This window comes from Protopterus annectens, chromosome 1.part1, assembly GCF_019279795.1.
Source record: "Protopterus annectens isolate FY-2018-M chromosome 1.part1, PAN1.0, whole genome shotgun sequence".
Taxonomy (NCBI): domain Eukaryota; kingdom Metazoa; phylum Chordata; order Ceratodontiformes; family Protopteridae; genus Protopterus; species Protopterus annectens.
In genome coordinates this window covers 1472540765-1472564450 of record NC_056726.1, presented here as the reverse complement: position 1 = coordinate 1472564450, position 23686 = coordinate 1472540765, and the positions used below count along the sequence as shown (strand labels likewise).

The following is a 23686-nucleotide window of genomic DNA, read 5'->3' as shown; positions in this document are numbered from 1 at the left end:
TAGAGCGTAAATATTAAAGATGTGAAGGAAATGTGGTTGGAAGTGAGGGGGAAACAAGAAATAGTGTAAACTGTATTGTAGCAAAGATCGGAGAAGATTAACAGGATGAAATACTGATTATAGTAGATGCTTGAAGTTAGCATTTTGGTAGAAAAGTTATTCAGAAAGGTAGATAGTTGGGGATTTTGAAGAATGGTACAGCCTGGAGTAGCAATTGAGCATAGCCAGGTTTTGGATAAATGTTCCCTTAGTTTGTGTATAAAGGAAGTTAGGCTAGGGATAGACCTAATATTGTGAAGTAAGGAATTCCAGTGTTTTGCTGTCAAATATAAGCTTTTCCCATGGGATTTATTAGCATTATGGGTCATGAGCAGTTGTTTGTCTTCTGAATGAAGTGATCTGTTAGGTGATAGTTATGGAGGATAGAGTTAAGGGAACGACAGGTTGCTGTTTTGTGTATTAAATGATAGGCAGTAATAAGTTGTAAATAACTAAGATGGTATGGAAGCACAACTCATTTGAGAGTCTGGACAGCAGTACAGTGGTTGGAATTAGATTTAGAGCTAGTTGCAAACTTAGCTATTTTGTTGAAGCAGCTCTTGCCATGAGTGAATGTGGTCAAAGGATTCCTAAACAGAATCGAATGGGCTGGAGGGCTCTCATTTTATTTATTTATTTATTTATTTATTTGCAGTTGGTTTACCAGGATAGTCCATTGGGCCTAAAAGAACCCGTTTTCAGTGGAGTCCTGGGGAGAAAAGCTCCAAAAAACAGACACACAAAATAGGTACAAACAATTTAAAAAGCCCTTAAAACAAACCAGAGGGTAGGAATAAACAATAGATAGCTTAGATACTTATACAAATGTAAAATAGGATACAGTCATTGATTTTGCATTTTAGGTAACATTCATATAATACAGTGTAATAGAAATAGGTAAAATAGATGTGAGTTGTGTATGACTTTAGAGAGGTAGAGTTGTTTTGTTATAAATGAATGTAGTTATGAAGGGAATGATAAGATAAATAGGCTTTGTTGAAAAGCTTAAGAATGGATGAAGGATTAAGAGTTCCATATTTTTATGATGGATGAGAACAGGAACATTCCCATTGCAACTTTAGATGTGTGTGTAGAGATTTTTAAATGAATAAAGATTAGAGGTGGTACGAATGGATGGTGGGAGTGAGTTCCAAAGACGGCTAGGTTAGAGGATAGAAGGTATTTGCCTGGGGGCGTGTTGGTTTATGTACTTCTAGTAGGTTTTGGTTGTTAGACCTTAAGACTCTGTCTGGTAGATGTAACTTAAAAGCAGAAGACAGGGAGGGACAGAGAGAGGTTATTTATGAGCTTATGGGCTAGGGTGAGCTGAATGTAGTTGAGCTGATGAGGAAGTTCAAGCCAGTTTAGTTTTGAAGAGAGGAACAGTGGTGGGTTGATGACCTGTTCTTATTGTAGCAAGAGGAAAGTTGTTTCTTTAGAGAGGACTGAAGATTTGTTAGGAGAGGTGAGCCATAGAGCAGGGAGGGAATAAGAAAGGAAGAGGAGAGAGCGATTTTAGAGGTCTTTGTGAGGTAATGGTTTTGGAGCATACCCAGCTTTTGGTGGGTTTTGATATTTAGTTGAAGATGAGAGTTGAAATTAAGCTGGTTGTCAATTTGGACACCAAGTAACTTAGTTTCGACACTAGTTCTAGAATTGAGTTGTTTTGACTTATAATCAAGAAGTTGTTTGTATTGAAGGAGTAGTTTTAGAGGGTAAATACCATAAGTTTGGTTTTAGAGGCGTTTAGAGCTAGGTGGTTTGTTTTCATCCAATGCTCAGTAATTGAGAAAGCTTCTTGTGTGAGCTTTAGAAGCTTAGGGACAGATGAGGCAGAGCAAATAATGGTAGAATCGTCAGCATATTGGATAATGTCAGAGAATGGGATAGATTTATGAAAATCATTTATAAATATGTTAAAGAGGAGAGGACCAAGTATGGAGCCTTAAAGAGGAAGTGGCTTTTTCCATTTTACAGCTTGGTGTCTGTTTGACAGGTAGCTGGAGAACCAGTTTAAAGAGGAAGGAGAAAGGTTAAGGTTGGAAAGTTTAGTTAGGAGCAGACTGTGTGAGATAGTATCAAAGGCCTTAGAAAGGTCAAGTAGTAGGGTGGAGACAATTTTCCGAATCACGTGCTTTATTGATGGTTTCAAGAAAGGAGAGGAGGGCTGTCATGGTGCTATGGTTTGGCCTAAAGCCATGTTGTGTAGATGTAAGAAGGTTATTTTCTAAAAGATATGGTAGTAGTTGAAGTTGGACACATTTCTCTAGTAGCTTAGAAATGGGGACAGGATAGCAATTGGGAAGTTGTTAACACTGCAGTTTTTTCCACCTTTATGGAGGGGGATGATGAAGGCTTGTTTCCAGAGTTGGGGCACTGTACATTCCAGGATTGAGCGGTTGATGAGAATGCTTATGGGATAGGCAATTCCATCAGCAGCTATGCTTAGGAAGTATGAGGGGATGTTATCAGGTGCATTAGTGCCTTTCTTTATTGTAGAAGTGGATATAGGTTTTAATGAGAAGGGAGCAGAGTGGGAGGAAAGTATTTGATAGTGGTAAGGATGATGAGGAAGTTAGAGAGGGTGAAGAGTTAGTAGCTGGGAATGGGGAAGTAAGAGAAGTGCATGGTGGTGTTTTTGCGGGAGAGGGTGAGGGGGTATTGGATGATAAGGTGGAAGTAGAAAAGGAGGAAGTTAGTTTGCTAATAGAGTCAATGAAGAAGGAGTTAAATTGAGTAGCCAAGTCTAGGTCTGGGGCATTTGGATCAGGGGTGGGGGTTTGTGGTTTGCTAGGGTTAAGGAGGGTAGAGATTCCTTTCCAGAATCTCTGTGGATTTGTTTTATTATTGTTTTGAAGGGTAAAGAAATAATTTTGTCTGTCAGAGATAGTTTTACTTTGTTTCGCAGTGTTCTGTATTCAATGTGGGATTTGGTGGTCTTAATTTTCTGGTAAAGTGCCCAGGCTTTATCTCTGAGGCGCATGGCTGCTAATGTATTTTGGTAATCCAGGGGCAGAGTTATTTTTGGAGCTTGGGAATCAAGTATCTTTAAGAATGTAGAGTTAAAGTGGGAGACTGCATCATCTAAGGATAGTGTCTTTAGATTGTTCCAATTAATCGCTTTTAGAGAATTTGAAAAGTTTGTTGGGTTGAAATTTTTGTGGATAAGTGTGGGGAATTGAGAGATGGAAGATGGGCAAATGATCAGGAATCCTTGACTACTGATTGAACTAATTGGGTGCAGGTAAAGGAGGCATCAGGGTTGGTCCTGCTGGGATGAAAAAAAAATGTCCCTACTATTACTGCAACTCATATACTACAAAGTTTGGATGTGTATTCTCTTTCAGTTACCTAGGCATAAATCCTGATTTTTGTTTTAAATATATACATCAAAACAACATAAAACTGAAAATGAATGCAACCCTTTATGAATGTTAAGATATTAAAGGTAGAAAACCAATAGCTATAACTATTTTGCAGGCACAGTGTGAATACTATTACTCCCTGCTAGAGTCTTTCTTTCCATATAATTTTTATTAACAAAGTTTGGGCCATAACAACAAAGACAATAACAGGAAATACTTTTAGAGATATGAGGAAAAATATACAATACTAACATTAAAACACTTCACAAGATTGTATGCTATCTTGTCTATGCTTCAATGAAAAAGACATAATGAATTATTAACTATATAAAACAGAATTTTCCAGATCATTCCCCACCCCCAGACAATACAGAAATATACCCTTCATATCCCTCAAGTTCTTAGAGCAAGAATTCTGGACAAGCTATAGGTAATAGGGGGACCAAGGCCCAAAAATACAGACAGACAATTTTTTAAATTAACAAATAGTGGAAAAACACTGGAAGCAACACAGCAGACAATCCAAAGACAGTATATAATTTAATGAAAATGATAAGCGCTTTCGAGGGTCCACCTCTTCATCAGACTAAAAACAATTAAATGATACAACAAACTCTTTAAATACCCCCCTCTTCCATCATTAAATGTATCACTTAGTACATCAATTAAAACATTTAAAAAGATAGCACATGATTTACCTCAATACATATAGGTTCATAGGTTTATAGGTTCATACTAGGCTATCTGCCCTGGGGCATTTATAAGCCTAGCCCGAGTATGTTTGGCTTTCGCCACCCTTAGATTTGAGTTTGCTGTGCCCTTTTTTAAGGTTAGTTTACTGTGCCTCTGTCTAGTAGTGACACAGAAGTAATCCCCGGGGTAAACTTATGATCTCCCATCCACTCATCAAGATTCCTCTTGAAGAGAGTCAGTGAGGTGATCTGCCTAACATGGACTGGGATTCTATTCCAGAGCGAAGGGAGCCTTTGGGATATGAATCTGTCCCTCCAGCAAGTTCTATTTATTTCTGTGCTGAGATTCAAATCCCTCGAGCGTGTGGCTCTAAGGGATTTAGATTTTCTGAGGTGGAGCATGTCCATTAATTCTGGGTTGGACATAGCTTTGTATGTCAGGCATAGATCGCCTTGAAGTAGGCGGTATGCGACTGAGTAAAGCTGGAGGTTCTTTAACCTGGCAGCATATGGCATCTGTTTGAGTCCTTTGATCCTCTTTGTGAGGTACTTTTGGGGTCTTTCTAGCTGCTGCAGGTGTCGGATAAGGTACATCCCAAAAGGGGCATTGTATTCTATGATGGACCTGATGAGGGATGAATAAAGGGGCACTATTACCTCCCTTGATCTAGATGTGAATCCTTTCATGATAATGTGGGCTATGTAGAAGGTCTTTCTAACCACTTTGGCAATGTGGTTGTCAAAGGAGAGATTGCTATCAACTTGAGTCCCTAGATCCCTAATTACTTCTTCTGTATTTAATGGGTTAGCACCTATGTGGTAATTGATGGGCACTTTGTTTTTGCCAAAGGGTATGACTATACACTTCTTAGCATTTAGCATTAGACCATGGCTCTGGCATCAGTTATCCATCTCTGTGAGACCTTTTTGAAGGATGTTCATGTCAGCTGGAGAGTCAATTATGGCACCCAGTTTGCAGTCATCTGCGAACATGGTCAGCCATAGTCCTCCCGTGCTGGCCTGTACCTCGGAAAAGTATATGCCGAACAATAGAGTTCCCAGGACCGAGCCTTGTGGGACACCACTTGTAACTGGTTTCGAGTCTGACATGACTCCGGAAATTCTGACTCTTTGTGTTCTGTCTTTGAGCCAGTTAGCAAGCCATCTTGCGACAGAGGGGTTTATGTTTAAGCTGGATAGATTATCTATGATGCCCGAGTGGGGTATTGTGTCAAATGCCTTTGCAAGGTCCAGATAGGCTGGGTGGACTACCTTCCCTTCATCTATGGCCTTGGTGACTGTTTCGAAGAAGTCGACCAGGTTCAAGAGGCAGGATCTGCCCTTGACAAAGCTGAACTGAGTAGGATTCAGTGTCTGTAGGTCCCCAATGTCTTTGTTTATGAGTTCCACGATGATCCTCTCCATGGCCTTACAGATAAGGCTAGTCAGGCTTATGGGGCGAAGTTACCAGGGTCTGTTGAGGCACCACTTTTGTGGAGCAGGACCACTGTTGCTGTACGCCATTCTTTGGGTACATATCCTGTAGTGAGGCTGAGATTGTACAGCAGTTTTATGTGATGGTTTAGTTCTTCTTGGAGTTCATATGCTAATGCTTAAGCTGTATAGCTTTAAGGAAAGATCCAGAGGAATTGTTGGTCCATTTTCCTTGGCGTTCATTAGGCTGACCATTGAGTATAATGTCCTTTTTGTTATGTAGCTGTCCAAATACTTCCCAAAACTACAATTACCACAGTACTTTCTCACTAAAATAAATCAAGAGTCTAAATCATAAAAACTATGCAGACCATCTCAAAAGCGTCTCTCCGTTCTACATATCTTACTACCCGTGCCTTGTGTACAGAACCTCAGCAGCCATGTTCTGTTAGACCTGTTACACATATGCATGTCCAGTGCTTCCTGTGCCTTGTGTACAGAACCTCAGCAGCCCTGTTCTGTTACACCTGTTACACATATGCATGTCCAGTGCTTCCCGTGCCTTGTGTACAGAACCTCAGCAGCCCTGTTCTGTTAGACCTGTTACACATATGCATATCCAGTGCTTCCCGTGCCTTGTGTACAGAACCTCAGCAGCCCTGTTCTGTTAGACCTGTTACACATATGCATGCCCAGTGCTTCCCGTGCCTTGTGTACAGAACCTCAGCAGCCCTGTTCTGTTACACCTGTTACACATCTGCATGTCCAGTGCTTCATAAATGTTTGCTCAAGGGACCTAAATCTTTTCCTGCAAAATGAATACAACATGCTGGAGGGATAGATATATTCCACGGAGATTACCACTTGTATGGAACTATCTTCCTCTTCACATAAAGCAGACCACCTTTCTTACTCTGTTCAAATGTAATTTAAATGAGTGGATGGGTAACGACAAACACACTGCCATTTTAGCACCACTAGCCCTCAGGAATAAGGAAAACATGTAATTATCTCAGCATTTACTTGTTCGGCCTATCTTTGGATATTTGTATTACAAAATATTAGGGCTAATAATTATTATGGTAATTCAAGAACAGGCTCCCAGATCAATAGCCTAGTATGTAAGTATATGAACCTAAGAGAAAAGGGAAAAATAAAAGAGCCAGTAAAAACTGGAGCATAACATTTTGGAATGAAGCAGGAACCCAGAAGAAAAGAGGTAGCAGAATGCAAGAGCCAGAAGAAGAAAAACAGGATGACTGGAGGCAGGGAATAAGAACGGCATTCAGCCAGGAATGTGGATCTATAACAAGATGAAGCTTTGTCAGTGCAATAAGGCATGAGCAAATAGTTTAGCAGACCAAGAACAATATTTCTTTTTATTTATTCTTTGATAACCAAGTTAGTCAAAGTAGGCTAGCAGCCTCTTTTCAAGGGAGATCCAAGGTTGTAATTTAACTATAAAGGGTAATTGGTCAGGGTGTCTTCCGATTCTGTTTGTTGATAGGTGCCATGGGATCATTAACATCCACCTGAGCTACTACCAACTCAAAAGGTAGAGCCTCAGTTTAACATCTCATTCAAAGGACAACATACTCAGAAGTACAGAAACAACATTATAATCTACTATAGTATCAGTAATCCATTTACCTGCTGTGGGAACAGAACCCACAGCCCTCTGCATCACAAGCAATATGCTATTGCTTGCTCCACCAACACTGCAACTTTTAAGGTTTTCAACAAAGTCAAGTCAAACCTACTAGCAAAGAACAAAACCCCAAATTAACACTATCAATAGCAATGTAATTAAGACTATGCCCTGGCATTAAATCACATGCTTTGCCAATGCGTTATTCTCCTGACTTGTTCTAATATTATATTCAGGCTATGTGCTGCTAGCAAGCTTTGCCATGCTGTTCAGGATTTCATTCCCTTAGTATCCATTTCCAAAGTGGTGCCTCTCAGTAAATCACTTAACCAAACAATCACCATTCTTTCAAGTCTTCCCTGAAAAAGGGAATTCACGCTGCTGGGTTTTCCTGGCTTACTTAAAAAAAGAAAAAAGTGGGTGGGGGGGGGTGGTCATAACCTGCAAATATTCATAAGTGTTGGAGAAAAAGGTGACGTCCCAAAACTGGGAAAACTCCCTTATTAGCCTCAACAAAAAGTTGAGATCCCTCATCAAATCCTCCAAAGCCAGCTATGAAGGCTGAACTGCAGCAGATGCTACAAGCACGCATAAAGCCTTCTACCGTTATATCAAGAACCTCCATGGCAATAGCCAGGTTTGCTCTGAGTTACTGCACAATGGTCCCTCCTATACTGAGCCAACAGATATTGCCAACATACTGACTGACAGAGTCAGTGTCGACTTTACCCCTCCCCCTACCCCCAAAGACCAATTACAATATCAGAAGAATGCCAGGGACCCAGCATTACTGCAGCACAGGTTAAAGCTGCATTGTCCAAAGCCAAGAATACAGCTTCCATGAGACCCAATAATATCCCTAGCTGTGTTCTACATAGGTTCATAGGCAAGTACTAGGCTATCTACCCGAGGGTATCTGTAAGCCTAGCCAGAATGTGTTGGCTTTCACTGCCCCCTTAGATTAGTTCCCTGTGCCTCTGTCCAGCAGAGCCATTAGTTCCCTGTGCCTCTGTCCAGCAGAGCCACTGCAGTGATCCCTGGGGTAAATTTTCTGTTTCCCATCCTCTCGTGAAGGTTTCTGTTGAAGAGTGTTAGTGAGGGGCTCTGCTTAATGTAGATTGGAATCCTGTTCCAAAGCATGGGGAGTCTCTGGGATAGGAATCTATCCCTCCAGCACGTCCTATTTATCATTGTGGTGAGGTTTAGCTCCCTAGAGCGTGTGGCTCTTGGGATTTGTTTTTTTTTTAGGTGGGGCATGTCCATCAATTCTGGGTTGGACATGGCTTTGTATGTCAGGTAGAGATTACCTCTGAGTAAGCAGTATACAACTGAGTACAGCTGCAGTTTCTTCAGTTGGGTTGCATACGGCATCTGTTTGAGGCCAGTAATCCTCTTGGTGAGGTACTTCTGTGGTCTTTCCAGCTGTTGCAGGTGTCTTGTAAGGTACATCCCAAATGGGGCGTTGTACTCTATGATGGGTCTGACAAGTGATGAGTAGAGGGGCACAATAACCTCTTTTGTTTTAGATGTGAACCCTTTTGTGATTAGGTGGGCCATATAGAAGGATTTTCTAACCACCTTGGCAATATGATTATCAAAGGAGAGATTACTATCTACTTGGGTCCCCAGATCCCATATTACATTTTCTGTATTTAGAGGATTACCACGTATGTGGTAGTTCGCAGGTACTTTGTTTTTTCCAAAGGGGATGACTATGCACTTTTTGGCATTTAGCTTGAGGCCATGATTTTGACACCAGGTATCTGTCTCAATGAGACCCTTCTGGAGAATGTCTGTATCAGCCGGAGAGTCAATTATGGCCCACAGTTTGCAGTCGTCTGCAAGCTTGGTCAGCCATAGTCCTCCTGTGCTTGCATGGACGTCTGAAAAGTATATACCGAACAGGAGGGGTCCCAGGACTGAACCCTGCAGGACACCACTTGTAACCGGTTTATGTTATGGTTTAATTTATAAAACAATTTAATTTGAATATAATATAACACTAATTGTGACATGTTGCTAGTTCTCAAAAAAAGGTTTAGGTAATGTATAAATATATATATATCTTTTAGCGTAAGAAAATTATAATTTTTTTTCTTTTTAAAAAAAGGGTGGGGGAGTAGTCCTGTGATGTATTATGACAATGGTAATGATGTGTTTTAAATACAGAACTTGTAGAGATTGTTTTTAATCTGAAGAAGTTCACAAGTGTTAGTGGACGAAAGTGCTTATTGAATAAACTTTGTAACTGGTTGTACATTCGAGCTGGCACGTTCATTTTCCTTACTTTTTTGTTTTTACTCCAGTTAATTTGTTTTTTGTTATTTACTTTAAAGCTTTTCTCCCAGACCTACACTGAAAAATGAGCATCTACCCAGTCAGACTTTCCTTGTAATCAAATGTCAATAAGTAAATAAACAAATAAGTATTTACCACGATTGTCCAACTCTTCATAACCCCTTTTCAGTGAAGGCTTTGGGAGAAAAGATCAAGATATTAAGATAAAAATAAAAGTAAAAAAAAAAGTGCAAACTGATAATAGAATCAGTGCTTGATATAGATACTTGCCTGTGAAAGACTGCAGTGGCATTTACAGTTTTGATAACAGATTCATACATGCGTATATAACAGCTATTTACAGAATAAAGTTGCAATAACTTGGAAATAAGTTACAAATTAGTATGTAGGAACAAAGGAAAAATAAAAAAAAAATAGAAAAGTAATAAAGTGAATAAAGACATAGTTAAAATATGCAGTTAAGCAGAAGGAAAGCAGGCTAACGGTACAGTGGCCAGCTGTTCTATGAATAAGCACAGAATGTACCCCAGGGTAAAGAGACTGCAATGAGCTCAAGCAGGGGTAGTGGTGGGGGTGGGAAAAGAGCAGAACGCAATTGGCAGGGCACATTTTTGATGCAAAAATGCAGGGGCTTTCACATCATATGAATATGATCAGGATAACACAGAAAATGATTAGGAAACGTGTAGAAACAGACAATATACACAAACCCAAGCTGAAAATAAAATAAGTTGGCAAGGCAGGAATGAAAAAGATCTCACTAGTGCAAGAGTAAAAAGAAATAGTCAAAATACTTAAGAAATGGTTATTGGTGAAGCGAGAAGGGAAAGTGACTAGTAGCAGCAACAGATGATCAATATGATGGGGGAGGGGTGATTGGCACAAAGATTAGTAAGTCATGCAAATGATAGAAACCCAACAAGGATAACACACAGGTCTTTTTTTTTCAAAGAAGAAAGGGGTTCAAAGGAACAGGATAAGTTGTTTTCTTGTGAAAGGGCTTTCAGTTTCAGGTAATGTTTACTTATTTATTTATTTAGTTTGTTTACTGGCGTAGTACAGTGATCACAACAGATCATTTGCAGGCATATCCCAGGTGAAGAAATTCATAACAAAACAGAATAATTCCACAAACAGAGTAATTAAGGAAGGCAGATAATCCCATAGACAATTTATACAATGTATAAATATTATTAACAGAGTAGAAAAACACGTGTGAATCAATTTTAGTAATAAATATGAGAGAGAGAGAGAAGCAGGAGGTGAGAACAGAAGGTCAAAGTAGAAGTGATGCAGGTGAGAATGGAGTTAGGTTAGGTGACCAGTGAAAAAGTACTTGCAGTTAGATTTTTGATGTAGAGGTCTTTTGAGTTGAGCTGAGCTCTAGATGTGGGGGAAGAGGAGGCTTCATTAGGTGGGGAGGGGGGTAGGGATTACCAGAGTTTGGGTGCAAGAACTGAGAAAGAATGGTAGGTACAGTGCAGCTTAGTTTGAGGCAATTGGAGTGAGGTAAGGAGTTAAGTGGGAGAGGGTGTAGATGTTGTAGGGGGGTGGTTTTATTATGGAGTGTGGCTGCAAGAGGTAGGAAGCCACCTGGCCGAAGTAGTTTGAAAACAAAAGATCCTAGGAGTAGCTCAGCTCTGTAGAACACCATGAGCCATCAGTTTTTGAAAGGGTGGTGCCTTAGTGTTCCGGTGGGGGTGGGGGTGGGGGTGGAAATTAATTACCAGACTTTGTTTTCAATGGACTGTAAAGTGAATAAAAATTAAAATGAAGGCAGCAGCATTTATGGCACCATTGATACTAGGATGCTCAAAACGAGGTAAGAAAAGTTACAGTGATGACATTGTGCTGAGATGAAGGTAACTGGAGAATGAAGGAATCAATCTCTAGGCTACATGTACAGCTGGCCAACAGCTCACAGTCTTAATTCACTACGCTAACCACCAGGTCTAGAACCGTCTTCCCTTTAAAGTCCATTCAGGAAGCTTTGCATAAATCAAGGTAATGGAACTTTTGTTACGATGTAACCTAAAGTTTCTAAACTGTTGTAGTGTTATGCATGTTTGTAAATATGTTTTAAAATATATATATGAATCAGATGCATAATGCAAATGTTTGACTTACATCATTAGCATGCACTGTATTACTTAATTTTTTTATTTTGTTTTACATCCATACCTTTCCCTTCAGTTATTCCACATTCTGTACATTGTATATTTTTATTTGTTTATTTAGTTAGCTAATTATGCTTTGTTTACTGGGTTAGTCTCACTAGTTTCAGAGGTGACTCAAGGAAGTATTTGCACTGACTTGGGCAAGACACTGGGGTACTTCCACTAAACATTTTTGATAAGTACCATGGGATTCTTTACACCCATCTCACCAACTCAGGAAAATGGAGCCTTATTTTATCTTCTCATCTGAAGTTACTTATATAAATAGTCATTCATGTATTAAACTTTTTTATGACATCCCACTGAGAATGGAATAATCCCAACTGGGCATTTCGCAGTCAGGAAATCGAAATGCACGATCTGTAAGTTGTTTGTGTTCTCATGTTTTTTCTCCATGTTCTTGTTCAGTGGTTTCCTGGGTCACTGACTTTATGAACGTGAGTTAGTCACCGTCATTTGAGTATTGTTATAAAAGATTGGCATCGTTCTTCAAGTTTTATCCCCCTGACTTTAGCATTACCTGTTTAACATTTCCTTACTGTTTTATATTTCAACATTGCCTCTTGCAACTCCTCCAAGTTTGTTTCTGAATAGTTTACTTCACTATTCCTCCTCATGTCTTGTTACTCAGAAATGTGATAAAGGGTTCTGCTTGGTCATAGTCTCACAAACTCTCAAGCTAAATATTTCCTCTCTGTAAGTATATATCAAAGTTCTATGTGACACTATACCCCACAAGTTGTCTATCACGAAATAATGTATTACACTATCACTCAGCTTTCATTTATTTATTTATTTAACATTTGGTAACCGGGAAAGTCCAAAATTTGGAACAAAGACAATTTTCAGCAGAGGCCTGGAGAGGAAGGCTCCAGATGCATGTCTTTGTAATGGGGGAGGAAACCGGAGCACCCGGAGAAAACCCACATTAATGCAGGGAGAACATGCAGACTCCACACAGAAGGCACCCCAGTTGAGAATTGAACCAGAGAACCTCTTGCTGCAAGGTGACAACGCTACCGCTGTACCACTGTGCCGTCCAGAAGCTCACAAAGAGTGATTTTTTATGAAATTCTTTTTTCAGGTTACATCCTGTAGCTTCCTCAGCATTATCATCCCATAAAAGATCATTGCAAAAATTCACTCTCAAGACTTCTTCTATCATTGCTTTTATTCAATTGCTATTTACTGGAACCTGACACACAACAGTTTTGATTTGTGGGTCCGTCTCTCATGAGGTTGTCTCCAACAATGTGTCAAAAGCCTTACCCCTTGAGCAGTGTTGTTTACCATTATACTTTGGGGCATATCCATCAAAAGTTACGCCGCAGATGTGTTTCTGTCAAGGGCTGACCTCATGCTTCACAGCTGAGTTATCAGAAAGGCGAATGTTTTATTAATGGAATATTATAATAACTCTTGCATAACTTAATGCCCATTTTTATTTTTTGTCTTTGGGAAGCTCCTATAATAGTCACTGGTATAGGTTCATAGGTGTTTACTTGGCTAATGACTACATGGGTCTGTTTTAGCCTAGCCTTGCATCCCAAATCACTGACAAGTCCTGGTACCCTTGATGTGCAAGCAAAGGCTTAGGAGGGGTTTGGGAGATGAACCATTTACAGGCTGCCTGTGTCCATTAGAGACATAGGTGCCAAACCAGGGATGAATTTTGTATTTCCCATCCAGTTGTCCAAATTATACTTGAATTGGGTTAGGGAGGAGCTCTTCTTCAAATGGATGGGGAGCCTATTCCAGAGGAGGGGTAGGCTCTGGGATACATATCTGTTTCTCTAGCAGGTCATATTTATATCACAGGCAAGGTTTAAGTCTTTAGAAAGGGTAATTCTGGTGCTGTTTGTTTTGCAGATATGCAGGAGGTCAATCCTAGTGGGGTTTATCAATGCCTTGTATGTCGAGCATAGATTGTCCCTCAACAGCATGTAGGAGACAGAATACAGGGATTGGGCCTTGAGGCAGTCTGCATTGGACTTGTTACCCTGTATTCTTTTAGTGAGGAACCTGTGTGGATGTTCCAGTTGCTGAATATACCTAGTTAGGTACATAACAAAGGGGCATTGTACTCAATGACAGGTCTGATGAATGCCGGATGCAGTAGGACAATCACCACCATGGACATAGATGTTGTACCTCTGTTTATAAGTTGCACAACATAGAATGATTTCTTCTGTAGTGTAGACACATTATGGTCAAAGGCTAGATTACTGTCTATGTGCATCCCTAAGTCCCTGACTACTGGGTTAAGTCTTAGGGATGTGTTGTGAATATGATAGTTACCAGGGGTGGATTTCTTCCAGATAGATACTATTATGCATTTCTGACATCAGTTGTTTATCTGTGTTACCCTTTTTGGAGAACATTTGTGTTAATGGGTGATTCAATGACAGCTCCTAATTTGCAGTCATCTGCAGATTTAGTCAGAGGCCACTGACAATGGCCTTGACTTCAGTAAAGTAAATGACAAAAAACAGCAGTCCCAGGACCAGTCCTGAAGGACTCCACTTATGACTGACCTCTTTGTAGAGGTGGAGTCCTCAGTTCTAACTTCATGAGTCTTGTCTGTGAGCCAGCTGGTTATCCACTGGGTGACATAAAGGTTTGTACCTAATCTCTTAAGTTTATCAACAATGCCCAAGAAGGGTAATGTGGCAGATGCCTTGGCCAGGTCAAGGGAGGCAGTGTGAACTTTTTTTCCTTCATCCTTTGGTTTAGTGACCATCTCAAAGAAGTCCACCAGGTTGAATAGGCATGACCTGCCCTCGACGAAACCATACTGGGTTGGGACCAATGTCTGGAGGTTTTCTATGTAAATATTGAGCATTTCTATAATATTTCTTTTCGTGGCTTTGTATATGAGACTAGTGAGGTTTATGGGTCTGTAGATGGGCACCTTTGTGGAGAGGTATGACTGTTGCTGTTCTGCATTCATGAGGCAAGAAGCCTATATGGCAGCCACAGTTAAATAGCCATTTCAGAGGGCCTGATAGGTCATATTTTATGCCATTTAGAAGGCATCCTGGAATATTATCTTGACCCATTGATGCAGTATTCTTGGTCTTAGAGATAGCATTAAGGACCTGGTCCCTAATGATAGTGGGGGGGTTATATTTGATGGTATTTCCTGAGGGAAGGTTGATGGAGAGAAAAGAGGGGTAAAGTTGGAGCTGAATTTTTTGGACGGTAGGTTTGTTATATCTTCTGGCTCAGTACAGGTGGCTCCATTTACAATGTGCTTTGCACATAATTTTGTATTGCCTTTGAGGTTGCAGGCATAGCTAAAGAATGCCTTGTGGTTGTCCTTGGCCTGGAAGGCCACATTTACCTCAAATTTGGCTTTGGTAGACTTTGTTTACCCTCTGAGTTGTATGTTTGGTTTGAGAGTGCTTTTATCCTGCTGGGTGCTGCGCCTCCTAGTTTTTGCTGTGATTTTCTTCCTCCTGTTATACAGCTTGTTGATGATGTGAGTCCATCAGGGGGGGCTTGTTTTTTTAGTTAGTTCTCTACTTCTTCCTGGTGGGTACAGTAAAGTTCAGGGTTTGATTCTCTCATGGGGTAATTGGCTAGGCTTAAAATGGCCCACAGGGGCAGTTAGCGTAGTACTAATCTATGAACCTATGAATTAAAGTCTCCAATGAACATAGTATTGGGTTGAAGGATGAGTGTTTCCAATAAGTTTAAATACATGCCATGGGTTTCCTGGGTCATAGAAGGGGACCTATAGCTTGGAAGGAAGTGGTGTGTGAATTTTGTCTATGGTGATTTGGATGTGGAAAAGCTAAAGTGTATTGTCCTGTTTGACCTTTGGAGGTATATTTATTTTTCATGCAAATTGAAATACCTCCACCTTTAGTCCCTGTCTGTGTAGAACCCTGATCTAAATGTGTGAAAGGCATTATAACCTTGCACTGTTGGTGTGCTCTCCGTAGCTTAAAACCATTTCTCAGTGACCACACAGTCTTCAGCATTCTCTAGGGTGAAGAGAGCTTCTAGTGAGTAAAGTTTTTTTGTTTAGACTCTTAGCATTGAGCAGTGACACCATTAGATTTTCTTGATTTTGGTTCATGTCAGAAGTACTTTCAGTTTGGCACTGCATAAAAAAGGCACTATGGCGGAGGACGATGTTGTAGCTAATATTTAAAAGCATAGAGGGGAGAGGTGCACACCATCCCTGACAAAGCAGTGTGGTCTGTTGATCATCTCCTTTCATGCTGAGAAATACTGCACCCCCTTAGAATGGCACCAGAAACTAAGCCAATTATTAAAGTCAGTCATCTTTTGTTTGAATTGTGGCATCATTCTCTGAGAAGGTAAAATGCTGCTCAATGCTAGCTGATATGGGCCTGAGACACATATTCCGAGAGCTCCATGATGTCTCTCTTCATATAGTCTAGGGAGGTGCATCTCAGATCATTCACACCCATGACTAAGTCATACTGGTACTTGTGGTCCAATGACCTGAATGTGTGCATAATGTGGCAGATCTTGGCCCCTGATAAGCAACTGATTATGACTTTCTCCTTACTTAGCCTAGTGAGGGGGACATCAGTGTGTCACCGGAATGTTGGATTATGTGGTGGCTTGCCTTATGGGCTTAGAATTAGAGACTCCATGAGATGAGGCTGTATACGTTGATGTAGATGTTGTTTTAAAAGAGTTCATTCAGGGCTGCCAAGGGTGTTTATTATGTTTACTTTGTCTAGAAGGTCTTTGGGATTTAGAAAGATTACATTTAAGTGCCTCAGCATATGTGTCTCTACATGTCTGCTTTGAATTGTGTGTGATGGGTGCAGCATGTGTACTACTGACAACCTTACTGACATTAGGAGTGCTTTCACTTCAGAGCTTTGCCACCAGTGTGATTGTGTAAATACATCTCTCAAATACCATATCAGTTTGTTTGAAAATTAACTGGCTGCCAGTAAACATGAGGACATTTCTACATTGCCTCAGGATGCCCATATCTACCAAGCTGGTAATGGAGACAGTGGGAAAGTTAAAATCCTTGGCAACAGACCCTTTTTTATTTATTAGACAGCTGGAAAGAGAATATAAAGTAATGTCAAGAATATCCAGTTTGCAACTCTGGGGGAGTGCTTGTCCCCCCAAACTAGCTGTCCTGTGTACAACTAGGTACTGATGAAATTTCAGTGGTGCTTTTTCTGGTAAAATGTCAACTCAGGGTGTCTGTGACTATACAGGTCATTGCCAAACACTTGAGGCGAAACTAATAAGTAGACCCCAGTGATATAAGGATGAAATATTCAGGCCGTTATTCTAAAGTTAGAAGGAGATCAAGCAGTACTTACCGAAAAGAAAGAATTAGCTTGTCAAGAATGATGAAAAGAGAGGAGTGGCATGCATGGCTACTGCCTGGCTACTACTAGTGCTGGTCTCACCACAGCTTCACTCTGCTGGGATATAATGCTCCTTTGTCTCTTCGCTCACCAGAAGCAACACATTAACACCAATCCAAAGATGAGAATCAGGTCATAGCCTGTTCGGTGATCCACTGTCTTGTCCTAGATGATACAAAGGTTTGTAGAATCATTGTAACCTTTTCCTTGTAGATACCTTGAATAATAACCAGATCGATTAGGTAGGTCTAGCACAGGCACTCACTGCTCACCCAGAAACACTCAGGAATCTATGCACTCTGCTCCTTCTTTCACCACCAGGAGCAAAATATACGCACAAAACCTGCCACCTATGAAGGAGTTATTACGCTTCCTGGTGATCAGCAGTCTCCAGGAAATAAAGTCCCTGTGCTCCTTTTCTCACCAGGAGAAAACAAAAACACTAATCCCAAGATGACTACTGAGAGAAAGAATGTGGGCTTTCCAATAATTGGTGGTCTTGGAGTAGATCTTGCAGATTTTAAAGATAAGATGGAAAAAAATTAAATGGGTTAATATTCTAAGAGCTGTAGTGTACACTGAGCAGTTAGATATGAAGGAATGGGTAATTTAAGCTTTACCTATCAAAGTGGAGAGTCACTAATTTTAAAAGAACAAGATATATTGGAAGGGGGGTGGGCACTTTGTATTTTGGTTGTATGGAATACAGTGGGATGGCCAATAAATTTAAATAGTTGAAGGGGAGTGATTTCACAAAATGATAATTTTGTGTTTACTCAAAATAGGCAATGAAAGAGAAGAGAGAACGAGATATGTGGTCAAATTAACATAAGGGACAGGCAACTAGAAAAACAGTTGAGTTTAAAAATACAACAGCCCCAGGGTGGAAGGGTAGGGAGAAACTTTTATGTGCGACTCACAAGAGACACAGTTGTGGTCTCTTTCCTAGTTTAAATATGCAGTCAAAAACAGAATACAAGTAAAATACAGTGTAAAGAAAATAAATCACAATATACAAAATACAAGGAGGCAATAAAGAAATACAAAATACAAGAAAGCAAAACCAAACTAACCTTTCCCTCATGGCAAGTTGTGGCAGTGTCTGGGTGAATTTTCCTAGTAAATCACTTAAATTTTATTCTTGCATTTTCTATAACCTTTAAGTTAACTTTAAGTAGGGAATATGACACTTATGTAGAGCTCAGATGCATCATAAAATAAGTAAACAAATTAATCAGTTATAGGTCATATTTGTCTTATTATCATGAGTAGAAACTGTTTAACTATCACTTCATCTTGCCATAATTCAATGTGCCAGTGTAAGTCATTGTTTAAAGCCTGCTTGCCCAATTACATTCTAAACTAACTAAGCTATTTCAGCAGCCTCTTTGATCTTAGATTAAAAATAAGCTTGAATGATCAAAAACTGTAGCATACATTTTAAAAGTGTTTTTGTGTGTGTGTTGTGCTTTTCCTGTTTGTCACAATAAATGTTACAACAGTATTCAAACATATGTTTTTGTATAATTTTCTTAATACTGAATATTTGGAACTAGAAGCCCACCTGGCATCAGTACTGTGATGTATTGCATGTTTGTGTAAACCAAGAGGCAAAGGATAAATGACTGAATTGAAACCATCAGATATGTCTAAAAGTGCTGATATGCCATTCAGCAAATATTTGTGTCTGTTCTGATACCATTCTCACCAGCACATTTCCATTTGCCTCCGAAGTGTGTCAGTCATGGAGTTCGATGCTTTTGATCAAAGCAGTGGAAGCTGGAGGAGAAGTCTGCTAGTACGCTGCTACCATTAACAAAGACTATTTTTAAATTTGTATTTCTTTTGTGGGTTATCGCCTGCAGAAACAAACTCTGCAAACTAGAGCTCACAGCATTGTCCTTTAACAAAATGTAGTTGAATTAATGTTAGACGACTGTTTTTTTTCTTAACCAGGAGGTATTTAAAAAATATATATAATTCCAAAAGATGCCAAATGCTTCACTATAAATTAAATTAAATAGCATTAATAGATGTGCTGTTTTAATTGGGTAGGCATGTTTTATATCCTACAACTGCTTAATGTTACTGAATTGACTTCAAACATTTAATGGGAACTAGATATGCTAGATTTATACCTTCTCTAATGACAAATTTGACATATGCTGATGGATCTTGTTCTGATTTTTTAGGTAGCTTAGTTGATTTTCTGAAGACTCCAGAAGGTTCTAGACTGAAAATGAACACACTTATAGACATGGCAGCACAGGTGAGTAACACAACAACTTTATCTGAGGTATATTGCATAGATGAGTATGGGATATTTTTTTTTTTTGCTATATGGCACACACAATTTTTTAAATATATTTCAATTTATTACTTGGCCTGACAACCATTTTGTTGATAACTTCAGCTTTGCCCATTCATTCCCTAAATGGGAAAGAGATGACAGCTGTGTGACTATCATCCAGCTAGCCAACAGGGGATTTTGTTATGCACCCTAGCATTCTGCCACACTTTTATTTTTAGTTTATTTTACTTTTGTTTACCAGGGTGGTAAACTGATCCCAAATGGTGATTTGCAGGTAATGCTCAGTGGAAATAATTCACAACAAAGTAGAAAAAAAAAACAAAAGAAAACAGACAGGCAATAAGCTACACATACCAAAGACAGAACAGAAAGTTACAATATATAACAAAAACTACACAGTAGTAATTAACAGATGTAGCAACAATTATGAGAGAAAAAAGTTTACATGATATTTCAGATTTACATCATGACTGAAATGCTGTGGGATTGTGAGAGGTGGGGCAGGGAATAGTGGGGGAGTTAGGAGGTGTTAGAAGTTAGCAGATAGTAAGGCTAGAGGTTTAGCAGCCCTTATATGGTATAGCCTGCTGTGTGGCAAGTGAAGTTTGATTTAGTGTGAAGAAATTATTTTAAGTTCAGCTCTGAAGGAGGAGAAGGGGAATTGTAGTTCCTTTACGTGGTTGGACAAGAATTCCGATACTTTAGGAACAAGGATTAAGAAAGGTGATTTGCGCAGTGTAGCCTGATTTATGCAGGTTGGAGTGGGGGGTTGTCTGGGAGAAGCTTCTGAGGTTGTAGCATGTGTATGTTTAGTATGTTTAGTATAGGTTTTGGCAGCTAGTGGCGGGAATGATTTATGTTGGAGATGTTTGAAGATGAGAGAGCTTAGTAGCAGGTCCACCCTGTGTTGCACTGGCAGCCATTTGGATTTTCTGAGGGTGAGGCAGTGCTGCTCATGAGGGGGCGAGATAGTGATGAAGTGACAGATCTTGTTTTCAATGGCCTGTAGTGGAGTGGAGGTTTTCTTACAGGCTGTAACTGTTATAAGTCATCCATGTTCAAGTCAGGCAAGAATAACTCTGTTGCTTATAGCTACCCTAGCTGGTTTGGATAGGTAGGGTAAGAGTTTTTTGACCCAGAAGGAAAGTGATTTAACTTTTGAACTCAACTTTTCTATACGGGTATTAAATCTTAATGATTTTTCTAGCCATAAACTGAGATATTTAAAGAAGTTGTTTTTTTTTTTCTATTAGTGTGTCCCAAAGGTTGTTGACACTGATTTACTTTGGAGATTTGTTAAGTTTGTGGGTGGTTCCAAATAACATTTCTTTTTTTTTTTGTTGTTTTTAAGATTAAGTATGTAATGTCTCAAGTGGTGGGCATTCAGTGCATGTTAATGACTTGTAAGAGTGATGCTACCCCAGAATCCCCTTGAAGGTGAAAGCTCCATCCATCTCCAGTTACTCTTGAGGAATGCAATTAGATACACCCAATACCTTGGTGGCTAATCAAAGCTAGACTGTAGTCAGGAATTCATTCTTCTGTGTTATGGATTTACTTTATTTATTTATTTTACAATTTCATCACCAGGTGAGTGAGCTGGTCATCTGACCCTTTCAGTGACAAACCATGTACAAAAGTACAGAAGTGCTTACATAGCAAGTTAGACATAAAACATCAACTTGGTCACAGTATGATAGATTACTAGGAGGCTACATTACCTAATATTTGTGGTAAATAAATATGAATATTACAGGAACAATAACATTCAAGTGGAAATGTTTTAATATTATTATACTGTTTACTTATAATATTTATAATATGCACAAATAGTAGGAATTATAATGGAATTTGTGAATTGCTTGATAAAGTTTGGTACTTCACCTGTGCACCTGTGTCAAGGAAGCAGATACATTTAGATTCATTTTGCAGATATTGTTTAAGGTGTTTTTTTGAAACTCTCCAATGTTTTATAGTTTTTATTTTCCATGGAAGTTGGTTCTATGTGGCATGGCCTACTCTAGAGAAAGCTTTTTCTCCAGTGGCTAAATCTAGGTCTCAAAAGCATGAAAGTATCTTACTGGCTGTTTCTAATATTGACCCTTTATTTGAAGTATTCTATTAAGGGGAAGGCAGTCGCTAAGTGCCAGATTTTTATATATAAGGGCAGCTAGCAGAAAAATGGCTCTAATAGTAAAAAGGAGCCAAAGTACCTTTTCAACAGGATGCAATAATGATGGTTCATGTAGGATGGTATATTGAATCTGAGTATTTTACTTTTGGGTATTTTAATTTTTTGTGTGTTTTAAGAAGAGTAAAAAATAATCAGGGTATGCATACACAGTACCGAGAATCCATACATTGTTGGCTGTGTCTATATGTACAGCAAGGGGCAGAAGGTGTGAGATATAGTAACATAATTTTAACTTTGATAAGACCTTGGCTGTAATACAGGCTTTATGAATGTTAAAGTTAAGTAGATGGTCAAGTGTTACTCAAGTATTTTGTTGATTTAAGTTAGGAATTACATTCCTTTTGGTGTCGTTGTATTTTAATGATGGTAGTGACGAGTTTCTTTGCTGTAGAGAACATTATGGTGTTAATTTTTGTGTGGTTATAAAGTAATTTTGTTTACCTGGAGCCAGTTAAACAAGTCAATGAATTTAGGTTGTAATTTAAGTTGTAGGATCGGTAGGTTTTGGCAGACTCAAGAAGCAGAATGTCATCTGTGTATGTAACAACTTTAATTTTGGGGAAGATCAAGTTTATTAATAAAAAGTGAAAAAAGTAAAGGGCCTAGCGGATAGCCTTGTGGAATTCCAGGAATTGAGTATACCCTCTTCCAACTGTAAGTTATTAAGACTAGACTTTAAAGTTTCTATTCTGTAAGTAGCTTTTGAAGCAAAGAATAGTATTGACCCAAAAATTATTCTTTTCAGTTCGTTAACAATAAGGTTATGATTAACTACTTCAAAGGCACAAGTCATGTTGATAAATACCTCTGCAGCAAAGAAGCCAACAGAAGCCAGCAACTACATTTTTATTACCCTCTCTCCATTATGGTGCCCCTCTCCTCACTAATATCCAAAATTCTATAAAATCCAAACTTGATATGTGTTACAACAGAATAGCCAAATTTGTCACCAAGACCAAATTCTCATCCCACCACTGTAACTCACTGAAACAATTTGGCTGGTTGGAACTCCCCCACCATCTCTCATTCACCCAGTTAACTACAGCACACAAAATAATCTACATACCCACAGACTGTCCTGCTCTCTCAACTTTACTTCCCAAATATCAACCCATCAGGCAACTAAGATCTGAAAATCATCTACTTCTAAAAGTAGAAAAGCCCACCTTACCGGCTGGTCAACTTCTCTACTCCTTCACCATCACCAAGCTACATAACTCACTTCCTCTTTCTATAAGAAACACGGGCAGCACCACCACCTTCAAATACTGAAAAATCATCTCGACTCTTCCTGGCTGTGTACCTGCTCTATAACAACCCTTCCTGGCTATGTACCTGCTCTATAACAAACCGTCCTGGTTATGTACCTGCTCTATAATAACCCTTCCTGGCTATGTACCTGATCTATACCCTAACCTCTTCCTTCTTCTTATATTAGAACTAAATTCCTATGCTTTTTACTACTAGTGACTGATGATCAGGGCAGCCCGGAGGATTTTTTGCAGGGGAGTGCAAACCTAAAGTCCCCCCCATGCAGCCATTCCAGTATCCCATTACTTGGCTATTTCTCCCCAGCTGGCATAAACACTGTTCTAAACTCTCAGTGTACATACACTTTTCTGCTTTACTTCTTCAATGATTACAGATATTACAGATATTTGGATTTAATTTACAACTTTTATTTCAAATTTTATAGCACAAACACTGATAAACATTTGATAAACCAAGCAATAGTCTTACAATGAAGGTAGTGGGCACACAACCCCACTTCACTTTCAAGAATAGCAAGTCCTTGAAACTCAGATTATATTATAAACAAACACAGGTCCCTTTTCTTGTTTCAGAATGTAAGGGCACATTTGCATGTAGATCCTGTAGAATCTGCAAATATGTATGGTCTTCAAGTGTTATAATGCACCCCAGAACATTTGTGTCAAGTGGAATTCTCTTTTTATGCTGATCGCCTGATGAAGAATATTGTCTACCTGGCAAAATGCCGCTCCTGTGACTGTTTCTATATTGGAAAGAATAACAGAACTTTAAAAGAAAGGGTGATGGAACATTTAAATGACATTCATAATTTAAAATTGACTAATGCATTAGTTAAACATGTACAAGAAGCAGGTGATTTACATTGTTTTAAGTTTTTGGAT

The 23686-nt window shown here is 39.2% G+C and overlaps 1 protein-coding gene across 1 annotated transcript in view; it reads left to right on the top strand.

Annotated features, from left to right (window-relative positions):
• LCK (LCK proto-oncogene, Src family tyrosine kinase) overlaps positions 1-23686 on the top strand; it is a 1055366-nt gene that overhangs the window by 877824 nt on the left and 153856 nt on the right. The window contains exon 10 of the mRNA XM_044082478.1: positions 19221-19297. Within this exon, the coding sequence (XP_043938413.1) occupies positions 19221-19297 (77 nt within the window). The remainder of the gene's footprint in view (positions 1-19220; positions 19298-23686) is intronic.